Below are 13,634 nucleotides of genomic sequence, written 5' to 3'. Positions count from 1 at the left end.
GGAAAGCTACTTCAGAGGTTGGAGCCAAGGACCAAGATCAATGACAGAGGCATCCAGCAGGAGGCGGCACCAGGGGAGACACAAAGGACTCTATGCTTTGTCCCACAATTCACAGGGTGGCTTCAGAAGGGCTGGAGAGGCAAAGCACAGAGGGACCAGAACAGCAGGTGCTGAGAGCCAGAGGAAGCTCAATGTGAAGAGTTTAAAGATGAAGGCGTCGAGTCCTGAACTCCTGACAATGTGCCAGGGCAGCAGGTAAGAAATCCAGGAAACGGGCTGGAGAGATGGCTCACAGGTTAAGAGCACTGGCTGCTCTTCCAGAGGTCCTGAGTTCAATTCCCAGCACCCACATGGTGGCTCACAACCATCTGTAATGAAATCTGATGCCCTCTTCTGGCCTGCAGGCATACATGCAGGCAGAACACTGTATGCATAATAAATCAATCTTAAAAAAAAAAAAAAAAGAAATCCAGGAAACACTGGGTCAGAACCTGAGTCCCGGACTGGGCAGAAGAGCAGAGGAGATACACAAGACTAACAGATTTCTTTTTAATAATTTAGATTAACAGTGTGTGTGTGTGTGTGTGTGTGTGTGTGTGTGTGTGCGCGCGCGCGCGCTCATCACAGCACATGTACAGAAGTCAGAGTACAACTTCCAACAGTTGCCTGTCTCCTTCCACCACGTGGAACTCAGGGATCAACCTCAGGTTGTCACACTTGGCAGCAAGCTTATCCACTGGGCCCAAAGACTAGCAGATTCAAGCCTGGTAACTGAGGGATCCGTGGTTCTAGCTGAGGAGTAAAAAGCTGTAGGCACAGGGTCATCATAGAGAACATGACAAATTCAGACACGAGACAAACCCAGTTTGCACTGTCGGAAGGCCGGAGGAACGCGTTCAGAACAGGAAACGAGGCGGGGAAGACACAGCTCTAAGAGTCACTAGGTTGGGGGTGGGGAGGTGTGTATGACGGGCATCTCTGAGTATCAAAGACTCAAAAACACAGCAGAGCCTGCAGATCCTAGGTCCCAAAGGCCTTTTCAAACTCTCAGCCAAGTCTTCAGGACACTCAAGATGGCTCTGTAGGGACCCTACTGCAAAGAGGTTGATGCCACAGGCCCCAAATCAAAAGGACATCTGATCTTGGCAAGGCAGGCTAGGCCTCTCCACAGGTACCAGCAGCACTCGGGAGCTCTACAGCTTACCATGGAAGGGGGTGTGTCTCTGGAGAAACACAAGCAGGAGAAAGGTGCCTCCCGGAGCACCCTTCCCTTCCAATCCCGACCCAGCAAGCTCTGCCACTGAAATAACACGATACAATTGAACTGTCTTTCGAGGTCAGGCAGCTCTGTGGACCCAATGCCATCCCTACTGTTGGATAAACACGAGGTCAAAGATCAGTGACTCCACAGGGAAGGTGGCTAAGGGGGCAGGGGGCACCTGACCACTCCCCCAATCAGACAGCTACTACAGAACAAGACTTGGAAAGCAGAAACTCTGCTTAATGCCAGGAACAAATCAGTATTCACTCAACAAGACTCTGGCAAACTTAACAGTCAAGAGCCCAAGTCTCCTTTCCAAACTGGAGGAGTGGCTGTACTTTTTTAACCCCACGGCCTCCTGTGCCAGTCAGGGACTAGAAACTGTCACAGCACAAGCGCAGGCAAACAAGCTGTATGAAGGAATCCACTCAGCCTATACAACGTCAGAATGACAAACCATTATGAAAACGAGAAATATGGACACAGATGCTTTAAACGATCTAAAGAATGATTATTTGCACTGTGAGATATATGACAAGAGTCATTTTCAATGAGTTTCTCAGCTGGGGACAGTGATGCATGCCTATAATTTCAGCACTTAGGAAGCAGAAGCAGGATGATCAAGAGTTCAGGGCTAGCTTGAATGTCTCAAAAAACCAAGGGCTTGGCCTGAGAGATGGTTTGAACCTGAGTTCAAACACATAGAAGTGGAAGGAGAGAACTGACTCCACAAAGCTGTCCTCCAACCTCCACACACTTATTGTAGGGTGCTTCCCTACCTACACACAGACACAGACAGACAGACAGACAGACAGACACACACACGCACAGTAATTTTTTAAGGGCTCGGGGTATAGAATACTACACACACACACACACACACACACACACACACACACACAATAACTTTTTAATTTTTTTTAAAGGGCTAGGGGTATAGAATATTTGAAGTGCAACCAGTATGGCCTGGGTTTGACCCCCTGCCAAAAACAAAAACAATTATTTAAGTCAGAAAAGAAAAAAGATCACTGGAAATCAAATTGGTATAGTGCCTGTGGACATAGGTCAGTTGGTAGATGATCTCCCTAGCATGTCCAAGACCCTGGGCTCCATCCCACATGTGAGCATGAGCACACATACTGGAACTAAACTACAGATATGACCCAGACACACTGATATCAACATCAACCAGAGCCACCAAGTATATTAGAGCCACAGGCAATGTACAAAGCTGACTGGAAGAGAGAATGTTCTGGGAGCTGCTGACACTGATGACTGATGATGCTAGAACACATAGTTCTGATGCTTAGTCATGCCAGCCAGCACTTCCTCTAAGAGCCTCACACACTGCCTGCCCTGAGTGGAGTTCGGTGGTGGCCAAGCCCAAACGAGTTCCACTCAAGGATGCCCCAGCAGCGACTCTCAGGGATGGACTTCAAAATATATAAATCAGAGAACAAATGACTGAGAATCGTCTAATCTACTCTCTCCCTCTTTTTTTTTTTTTTTGTTTGTTTGTTTTTGATTTGCTTTGTTTTTTGAGACAGTGTGTAACAGCCCTAGCAGTCCTGAACTCACTAAAGCTGGCTTCAAACTCACAGAGATCCGCCTGCCTCTGTCTCCCAATTGCTAGGATTAAAGGCCTGTGCCACCACTGCCCAGCCTGGAGAGGCTTTCCTGACCAGAAATAAAACCCAGGCCACAGTGATTAAAGTGCCAAACTCTAACCACTAGGCCACCAGGGTTCTCCCCAACACTCACTACATACACTGAAACCATACTTGCTTTTACATTTTACATTTTAAAAGATGATTGTGCAACTTTTTATTTATAACTACATAAGAAAATTAGGCCTCAAGTAGTGGCACATACCTTTAATCCCAACACTCAGGAGGCGGAGGATTTTTGAGTTCAAGGTCATCCTGGCCTACACACTGAGTTCCCGGACAGCCAGGAATATATAGTGAGATTCTGTCTCAAAAAAAAAATAAATAAATTAAGGAATAAAGAAAAACAGATAAAATTTAGGCTTTTTTTTCCAAGTCAAAACTCATCAATATAGGAACTCCTAAAGACTGTAAATTAAAGCATTAATCCTATATTCTTTTTTTTTTTTTTTTTTTTTAAAGATTTATTTATTATGTATACAGTATTGTGCCTGCATATGTCCCTGCAGGCCAGAAGAGGGCACCAGATCTCATTACAAGTGGTTGTGAGCCACCATGTGGTAGCTGGGAATTGAACTCAGGACCTCTGGAAGAGCAGTCGGTGCTCCCAACCATTAAGCCATCTCCCCAGCCCTAATCCTATATTCTTAAAGACAGCATTTTGCAACATGAGAGAAAAAACTTCACGCTATCAACCCCTCTACATCTAACTAGCTATGTTACTTAAAAAAATATGCAAATGCATGCAGAGTATTTTGAATGAAATTAGCTTTGTGGGAAAAATGATTTTCAAGTGGTCATAAATTGGGAAGTAACTGAGTCTTTAAAATAAAATAATATTGTTTTACCAACATAAATACCAGCAAGATAACTCAATACCCAACAACCTAAATGCAATCTCCAGGATCCAACAGGTGGAAGGAAAGAACCCATTCCTCAAATTATCCTCCGACCTCCACAGGTGCCAATGCACACCTCACACAGGAGGGTTCAGCAGTCAACAGCACAGAGGACCAGGGTTCAGTTCCTAGCACCTACATGGCTGCTCACAACCATCAATAAATAATTCCAGTTCCAGGGGATCTGATGCCCTCTTCTGACTCTGTGGGCACACATGCAGGCAAAACACTGATACATATAAAATAATTTTTTTTTGTTTTTTTGTTTGTTTGTTTGTTTGTTTTGAGTCAGAGTTTCTCAGTAAAACCATCCTGGCTTTTCTGGAACTCACTCTGTAGACCAGGCTGGCCTCACACTCACAGAAATCTGCCTGCCTCTGCCTCCCAAGCGCTGGTGTTAAAGGCGTGAGCCACCACCACCCAGTAAAATAATCTTTTTTAATTATAAAATTAAATATAAATTGTGCTTCCGAAAACCTAGTTATAGCTATTAAAATAAGATTTCAGTAGTTTATTCTCAAAGTCTACCAGAAAACCACTTTCAGGAGAGTCTTGAAGTATATCCTAGTTAATGCTATAGAAGATAACTACAACCCTGACCTGGTGGCACAAGCCTGTAGCCTACCTATTCTCAGGATGCTGACGCAGGAGGAGCTCAACGTCAAGACCAGCCTAGTCAACTTAATGACACTCACTCTCTGATGAAAGAAAAAAGTAAAAAGAGGACTGGAGATACAGCTCAGCGGCAGAGCACTCGCCTGATGTTCTTGAAGCCCTGGGATCCACTTTTCCTGGTACCAAGGAGCCAAAGGCTGCACATACTAACGCCTAGTGTTCCTTCTACAATTAAAGTGTGCCATTTGAGCACTGAAAAATTCAAGAAAATGAATTCAAAACAGGTCACAGAAGGTCAAGCATTATTCTAAACATCACTTGAGGGTTTAAACACATGCCAAAACAAGTCATAATAATAACAATAATAATTGAAACCCTACAAAAATCTACTTTAACCAGAAGCCACAGTAGCTGACATGTTCTGACGATGCACCACGCTTAGGGTGCACTTCAGATGACTGGAAGCATGCAGTTTCACAGCCTATAGTTTAGGGCTTGACAAACTGACTTAGAGAAGTGGTCAGTGGCAGAGCCCAGGCACGAGGTAGATTATTTGCAGTTAAAATGAATTCTCCTTTCTAGCCAGATGTGGCATACACCTGTAAGACCAGTCCTGGGAAGGCAGAGACAGAAGGACTTCAGTTCAAGACCAGCCTGCGTTACACAGCAAGCAAGTCTGAGACCAGCCTGTGTGCCAGCAGGGAACACGACAAGACCCTGTTTCAAAATACATACATAAATAGATAGGTGGATCAATCAATAACTTGCTACCTGTCTATACTAACTTTATCCATCTTGAATGGAAGCCTTCGAAACAACTAAAGCTGTAATTTTCACACCATTTCAGCCTGAAAGTAAAGCAGAAAACTCAGAACCTTCCATTTAAGTCCATAACAAAAGTCTCCTGAAATGCCAAACCAAACATTTCTAGTATTTTGGTCCAAGTTTCATCCTTTTGCTGAGAAAACATGGTCAGGCAGCGTAGAACTGTGCTAAAGCTTAACTTCCAAGGGTCTTAGTTTGGCAACTGCTTTGGGACTCTAGATCCCAGAGAACATTTCCTTTATTAGCAACTAGCTTTGAGAACTCCATTCTCAGATGCTAAATATAACGAAATACCTTCTGACTTTTATAAACACATTCTCCAGCTTATTTTGATCGTGGTGATTGTCTATTAACACAACAGATTTGCAAACACAGTTTAGCAACTGTAACATTTTGAGGAATCTTTCAAAATTGTCCTTTAAAGAATTGACCTGAAAAATGTTCTCTGAATTCTTGTGCTATGAAGTAACAGAGTTCAAATTCCATAATTTCATTTCCCTAAAAAGGCACAGAAACGGGCTGGAGAGATGGCTCAGAGGTTAAGAGCACTGACTGCTCTTCCAGAGGTCCTGAGTTCAATTCCCAGCAACCACATGGTGGCTCACAGCCACCTAATGAGATCTGGCTCCCTCTTCTGGTCATATATGCTGTATACATAATAAATAAATAAATCTTTAAAAAAAAAAAAAAAAAAAAAAAAAAAAAGGCACAGAAACACAAATAAAAACAAATCCTTTTTAAAAAATTAAGATTTTTAAAATTTTACTACATATATTCATCAAAAGAAAATAATGTATTACACTGTTTCCTAAATGTACTTTATTAAAAATATTTTTATTGTTTGATTTTTATTTTTTAAATCCCATTTTTATCTTACTAAAATAATTTGTATTTTTTTTATTTTTCTAAATCCCATACATAACAATTTAGATATAAGTAACCATTACCCTGCATCAGCTAATTGCCTACAACAATCTTTTAAGCAGAATGCATAACTGCTATATTTTAGGGAGCATATACCTAGCAGACCTCACAACCACAAGCCTCTATGGTGCACACGTGGTTTAAATGCACTTGTAATTACTAAGGCTGGACAGCTCCTCGGAGCTTCTCTATATAAAATATGGATGTGAATGGCAGAATCAACGGGCACTTAATGCTTGGGGAATGGAGCCTAACAGCTGGGTGGGGAGTGTAAAAACTGCTTCACCTACTAATATCACAGTGGTTTTGTCTTATCTAGTTATTATAGTTAACTGAGAGAGAGAGAGAGAGAGAAAGAGAGAGAGAGAGAGAGAGAGAGAGAAACTGTACTCCGCCAGCTATCAGGCTCCCCCTCAAAACAAACAAACAGAGTTTCTCTCTGCAGCCCTGACTATCCTGGAACTTGCTCGGTAGACCAGGGTGGCCTCACTCAGAGGACTCAGAGATCCTCTGCCACTGCTGGGACTCCGCCCCTCTAGGCCCTCTTTCTTCTCCCACTTCTCATACCTCCTGGGTCCAGAACCCCCACTAACTTTAAGTATGCAGTCACCCCTCACTAGACAGGGTCACAAGGTAGCCTTCAAACTCACCAGCGAGTATCCAGAGTGAATACAACATTCTTCAGGGCCAATCTACCATACCACAAGGGGAAGATTAGAGATTTTTAAGTACTGTCTTTGCAAGATCCTCCTAAGTCTGGACCTCAGCCCCAAGCTTTCTCCAAAGGGATAGAGAGTTCTCCTCTGATGATCCACGGTCTACAGTAGTAACATAGTTATTTAAGCCCTTTATCTTTCATCTGGAACATTCTTCCTAGTAAAATTACTGTTGGCATACTGTCACCAAAGCTTACGCTCATTTCCTTCCTGATGTTCTCTCTAACCAATTCAAACATAGCCAAATGGTACAAGCTGGCTGGGTGGCCCATGCCTTTAACTCCAGCACAGGGTAGGCAGAGATGGATGATGTCCAAGCCAGCCAGCAGGGCTTCATAGCGAGATTCTGTCTAAAACCAAACAAAAGTTCAGAGGACAAAAATGGGTGCTGTAGGGCTTGATGTACAAAAACCAGAATGGGGGGGAGGGGGGTAATACTAAGCCAGGCATGGTGGCCCACACCTTTCATCCCAGCACTCGGGAGGCAGAGGCAGGCAGATCTCTGGCTTCAAGGCCAGCCTGATCTACAGAGCCAGTTCCAGGACACCCGGGGCTACACAGAGAAACCCTGTCTCAAACAAACAAAAAGATACTAAACTCTATCAACTATTCATCAGAGGAAACGCGGCAAATGCTCCAGTACTGAAGACAGGCTAGAAACCGTCAGAAGAACCCTTATCTCCCTATCAGCTTGTGGGCTTAAGAGAGCATCTGCAGGTCACCAGCTGACAACCCTGAGTTAACCAGTCTCCGTCATTCCGGTCCAGGATCCCTCAATGTGTTCTACCCATCACTGATTCTGACCACTGCTACTTCGGGAAGCGCAAACGCTGCCATACAACGTCCACAGTAACACAACCACTCTCCACCTTTCTCAACCTCTCCACACAAACCTTGCACTTTCAATCAAAGGAGCGCCCCCACATTGGTTGTGTCCCTGCCAAAATGGCCTCCTCCTTACCTTCTTCCTTTACCCCATCAATGCCCACACTTGGCGCAGTAAACAAACCCACCACACACCTGCTGATTAACCCGGATGGCACACCGTGTGAATCAAGATGCCTCCCTGATAGAACCCAACAGATTTCATGTTTTAATCAATCAAATTCAAGAATGGGTTTTAACCTCCCAGGGGGCAAATGCTACGGCCTGAAGCCTCCCCACTCCCCAATTAAAACAGCATCATTTTTAAAACGAGCGGTGAGCCTTCATCGCACGCACGGGGCCCCAGGCAAGGTCTGTGGGGTGTCCAGTCTCCACATCAGGAAGGCCTAGGGAAGGCGTGGACACCACCACCACCACCACCCCCCGAGCTCACGCGCTACTCCCCGCGCCCATAGGCGGCTGTCCCCACGAGCGGAGGACGCCGGCCGACCCTCTGCACAGCCCAGGCCTGGCGCCTAAGGCTGCGACAAAGGTCAGAGGGCGAGGCTGCCGGCGCCCGCGCCCCCACCCCACCCCACCCCCGCCGCACTCAACGACGCCTCTACCTTGTCCTCCGGCGGTGCGTCCTCGCGGACAGCCCTCTGCCGTAGCTCGGTCATGCTGGGGACCCCGGGACGACGTCACCCAGGGCGAGGAGCGCGGTGGCCGCGGAGGTCGGCTCAGCGCGCACGGCCTCTCCGCCGGCCCGAGCGCCTCGCAGCCCCGCAGTGCTTCGCACAGCCCCTGCAGCCGCGCCGCTAGCCCCGAGCCCGGCCCCGCCCAGCACCGCTGCCGCCGCCCTTGCCAGGAGAGGGGAGCCGCTGCCTCCCTAGCGGCCGCTCGCTCCTCCTCCCGGGAAGCTGTAAGCCAGCGCGCACGCGCACCGCCGCCATCTCGGCCCGGGAGCCTAGACGCCAGGGGGCGGAGCAGCGGGACCGGGGAGGCGGAGTTCGAGGCGCTCATTGGACAACGGCAGGAGGGGAGGGGCACAACGAACCAATAGGCGCTTGCGTCCTACCGCGTGTGCCCGCGCCGGAGGTAACCCGTTACTGGGGGACGACAGCGCCTCTCAGCGGTCGAGATTGGCCAGCACTTGCGGCTCTCAGATTGGAGTCCAAGTAGAGAGCCCAGGTGGACCTCTGAACAGAAGACGTCATGGCAGAGACAAAACCCGAACTTCAGAGCACGTTGCCTTGCCAAGCCATGGTTGCTAGTAAATTAGTGAGCACTGATTCTGTCTAGGCACCGAGCTTAGAAATCGCTTTGGTTGGTTTGTCGCGTTCAAATCACATGCCTTTTTTCTTCCTAGCACAAGTGAAGAGACAGAGACAAGTGGATCTGATCAATGTAGCCTATTCCAGAGCTACACAATGAGACCTTGTCTCAAAAAACAAAAACAAAAAACAAACAAACACACACACACACTTGGAAATGGATAGATATGATTTTTGCAAGTAAGATCATCCAAAGTATTACAAATTTCTTGTCTTAAGTCATTGTCTCATTTTGTGCTGAAGATAGAACCCAGGCCTATCTTATGTTAACAAATTGTACTAGTGATTGATTTTTGGAAGATCTTTTGGCTGACAGGAATGTTTTCTATGGCTCCCCTATATCCCTGATACAGCCTAATCAGTTGATGATTTTAAACTTCTAAAGGAAAAGCATTTAGCTGGAAACTACAAAATAACTAGTAAGAATTAGAACCCGGGGGCTGGAGAGATGGCTCAGAGATTAACAGCACTGTAGCTCAGAGGTTAAGATCTTCCAGAGGTCCTGAGTTCGATTCCCAGCAACCACGTGATGGCTCACAACCATCTGTAATGAGATCTGGCGCCTTCTTCTGGCATTCAGGTGTACATGCGGGCAGAACACTATATACATAATAAATCTTTAAAAAAAAAAAAAAAGAATTAGAACCCAGATGTTTGTTAAGTAACACTGGTATTGTGCCAGCATTGCCCTGTGCAAACCAGGGGCTCCCAGTCCTAAACCACATTGTAATCTAACAGTAAGAGGTCTTCGCCACAGGCAAGATTTAGTTTCCTAGCGATTTTGATCTGAGCTGTGAGTTTTCAGGAAATATCTGAAAAAAAGACATTAATAGCACTGGTCTCTGTAAGTATATTCTGAAGTTCTTGTTAAGACGATTCAAAGTAACAGTAAAATATTTAGACAGCCTTCAGGACCTCTGAACTCTGAATTTTGTTTCCTGTTTAACAGCTTTGCATAAATACTTGGGTGTTCTTGTTGCTTGGCTGGTTGTTGATGTTTTTGTTGGGTTTGGGTTCGGTTTGGTTTTGTTAGAAAAGGTACCACTGCCTTCAGACCACAAAAGCTGTTCTGTCTTGTCTCTAAAAATAAGCATGCAGATGATAATTTTAAAATTTTTTATAAATGCTTTGAAGTCTGTGTGAACACCAGTTTGACCTACACCATTTGTCACTGTTTTATCAAAGTATCTAAAGGACTTAGAAGAGCGTCAGTTCAGAATGACCACATCTTTGGGACAAGTAAAGGTATTACTATGCAGAGCCACACCTTTTGGGTACCAATCATGTAGTTGAAGAATGTTGCATTGGTCTGTACAAGCTCAGCTCTTCCATTTCAAGCCCAGTCTAATATAAGAAGGCTAGAGGGCTAGGGATATAGCTCAATTGGCAGAGTGCTTGCCTAGCATCCATAAAGCCTGTGTTCAATCCCCAGCACCACACAAACTGGGTGTGGTATGAGGGTACACATCTGGAATACCAGGATGAGAAAGGAGAATCAAAAGTTTGAAGTCATCTTCATCTATATAGTGAGTTCAAGTCCAGCCTAGAATACATGAGACTCTGTCTCCAAAACCGAAATACGGTTGAGATGGCTCAATGGTTAGGAGCACCTGTGGGTCTTGGTGAGCCATTTGTTTGATTCTCAGCACTCACAAGGTGGCTCACAACTGCCTATAATTCTGGTTCCAGCTTCCTCTCGTGGCCTCCAGGAGCTCCTGCATGCACATGGTCCACATGCACACATAAACCCGTGCAGGCCCACACATACACAAAAATAAAATAAATATTATTTTAAAAAATAAAACTGAAGGGAAAAAAAAGCCAGGCAGTGGTGCCACACACCTTTAATCTCAGCAATCAGAAAGCAGAGGTAGGTGGATCTCTGTGAGTTCAAGACCAGCCTGGTCTACAAATCAAGTTCCAGGACAGCCAGAGCTGTTACACAGAGAAACCCTGTGTAACATGAAATCTAATTTGATCTTTTCAATAAAAAAAAAAAATCTGGAGCCAGATATTGGGGAAAATGCTGAAAGATCAGAAAGACACAGGAACAAGCCACTGCCACATCTTACCCTTAGGACTTCTCAGCCTGAAAAGCTTTAGTTCCCGTCTCCTCACGCCTTAAATACCTTTCTCTGCCCAGTCATATCACTTCCTTCTTAGTGCTGGGATTAAAGGTATGTGTGCTTCCCAAGCAAAGGCATGAGATCTCAAGTGCTGAGATTAAAGGCGTGTGACTCCCAAGTATTGAGATTAAAGGTGTGTGCCACCACTGCCTGGCCTCTATGTTTAATCTAGTGGCTTTTTCTGTTCTCTGATCTTCAGACAAATTTTATTAGGGTACACAATATATCACCTCAACCCTGTCTCAAAAAAACTAAATAAACAAGTAAATAAATAAGTAAAACAGGACTAGAGAGATAACTCAATGGCTATTCTTCTAGAGGACCCAGGTTCAATTCTCAGCACCCACATGGTAGCCCACAATGTCTTTGACTCCAGTCCTAGGGGATACAATATCCTCTTCTGGCCTCTGAGGGCACCAGTTGTACACATAGGGCACAGACATGCATGGAGACAAAACACCCATTTATATCCAATAAAATTAACCAAGACCTGGAAACCAATTAACATAAGTCAGAATTATGGAGTCATGAAACATGTACTCAACTAGATAATGCCTTAGAATTTGACCTAAACAAAGTTCTCAGTTATCATCATCAGACCTACTGGGTTAATTGAACTCACACCAAGTAGTGAATTGAACTGGTTAATTGAACTTACACCTAAAATCAGTGTTGTGGAGAGCAAGAATTCATTAATCAGACATTTCTAGAAGCCATGCTAATAGCACTTGGTGTCCGTTTTAATGCCTTGCCTTCAATTGCAGAAAAAATTTAAAAGTAAAAAGTCTTCCTCAGCTGGGCAGTGGTGGTGCACTTCAATCCCAGCACTTAGGAGGTGGTGGCAGGCAGATCTCTGTGAGTTCAAGGCCAGCCTGGTCTACATAATGAGTTCCAGGACAACTAAGGATACACAGAGAAACCCTGTCTCAAAAAACAAAACAAAACAAAACAAAACAAAAAAGTCTTCCTCTATCCTCAGCCAAAGCATCTGGTTCCCTCACATTCTCTTGTGTCTCCTTAATTCCTGGGCTTTGTTATATTATTTTTTCCCTGCTCATTATATTTAGTCTCTCCTCGGTGTCTTAGTTGGGATTTTTATTGCTGTGAAGACACACCATGACCACAGCAACTCTCATAAAGGAAAACATTTAATTGGGGCTGGATTACTGTTCCAGGTGTTTAGTCCATATCATCATGATGGGACATGGTGGTGTTCAGGCAGACATGGTACTGGAGAAGGAACTGAGAGTTCTACATCGTGATCCACAGGCAACAGGAAGTGAACTGTTTCTACACTAAGCCTAGATTGAGCATAGGGGACCTCAAAGTCCATCCCCACAGTGACACACTTTCTCCAATAAGGCCAAACCTACTCCAGCAAGGCCAGGCCTCTTAATAGTGCCATTCCCTGTGAGCATATGAGGGCCAATTAATTGAAACTACCACACTCTGAAATCATTTTTCCAGGACTCAGACATTTTGTAAAATTTCTTTTTAGATTAATTTTCTTTCATGTGTATGTACCTGATAACTGCATAGGCCAAAATAAGAAGGCATTGGATCCCCTGGAACTGGAGTTACAGATGGTTATAAGTCATCATGTGGGTGCTGTGAATCAAACCTGGGTCCCTGCAAGAGCAACAAGTGCTCTTAACCACTGTGCTATCTCTCTAACCCTCAGGTGTATTTTATTATAGTGTTTTCCCTTCATTACAACCCTTTGTTAATTCCTTTATTTTTAAATACTGTGTTGATTAATAGAACTTGGGATTCTAGTCTCCCAGAATGTGCAGACTGACTGCAAACCCAGTCTAAGAGGCAGTTACTATTATTGGGTATAATAATATTTCAAAATAAAACACCTCCCATCTTTTGTTTGCTTGGTTTCTTCTTTTTCTTCCTTCCTTCCTTTCTTCCTTCCATAACCCACCAAATAAACCAAAGACTACCATACTCCCAAAGTCTTGGAAATGTAGGCATAGTTTTCTCCATATTGCTTCCTGCAATCTGTGGACTAAGTATCTTTAGGATCCCAGACAGAAAATTTGAGATAATGGTCAAATCCTGGGAAGACCAGCTATAATCTTTGTTGATAGATACCACCTGTCAAGGTTCAGGAGGTCTCCCTTGATCAAACCTGATCCATATTACTCCTTTTTTCGTAAAGATTTATTTATTATGTATAGAGTGTTCTCCCTGCATGTATGCCTGCAGGCCAGAAGAGGGTGCCAGCTATCATTACAGATGATTGTGAGCCATCATGGGGTTGCAAGAAAATAACTCAGGACCTCAGTGCTCTTAACCACTGAGCCATCTCTCCAGCCCTCCATATTATTCCTAAAGGAATCCACAACCTCTCGTCTGTGGGAACAAAACTTCAAAGCATTTTTTATTTCCATTTGA

The 13,634-nt window shown here is 44.6% G+C and overlaps 1 protein-coding gene across 1 annotated transcript in view; it reads right to left on the bottom strand.

The window, feature by feature from the left end:
* Positions 1-8,680, bottom strand: part of Cds2 (CDP-diacylglycerol synthase 2) — a 49,280-nt gene extending 40,600 nt beyond the window's left edge. Inside the window, exon 1 of the mRNA XM_059261474.1 lies at positions 8,398-8,680. Within this exon, the coding sequence (XP_059117457.1) occupies positions 8,398-8,451 (54 nt within the window). The 5' untranslated portion in view covers positions 8,452-8,680. The remainder of the gene's footprint in view (positions 1-8,397) is intronic.
* Between the last annotated feature and the right edge of the window lie 4,954 nt (positions 8,681-13,634).

The sequence above is a fragment of the Peromyscus eremicus genome, chromosome 4 (assembly GCF_949786415.1).
Source record: "Peromyscus eremicus chromosome 4, PerEre_H2_v1, whole genome shotgun sequence".
Classification (NCBI taxonomy): domain Eukaryota; kingdom Metazoa; phylum Chordata; class Mammalia; order Rodentia; family Cricetidae; genus Peromyscus; species Peromyscus eremicus.
This window is presented reverse-complemented; position numbering and strand designations above follow the sequence as displayed.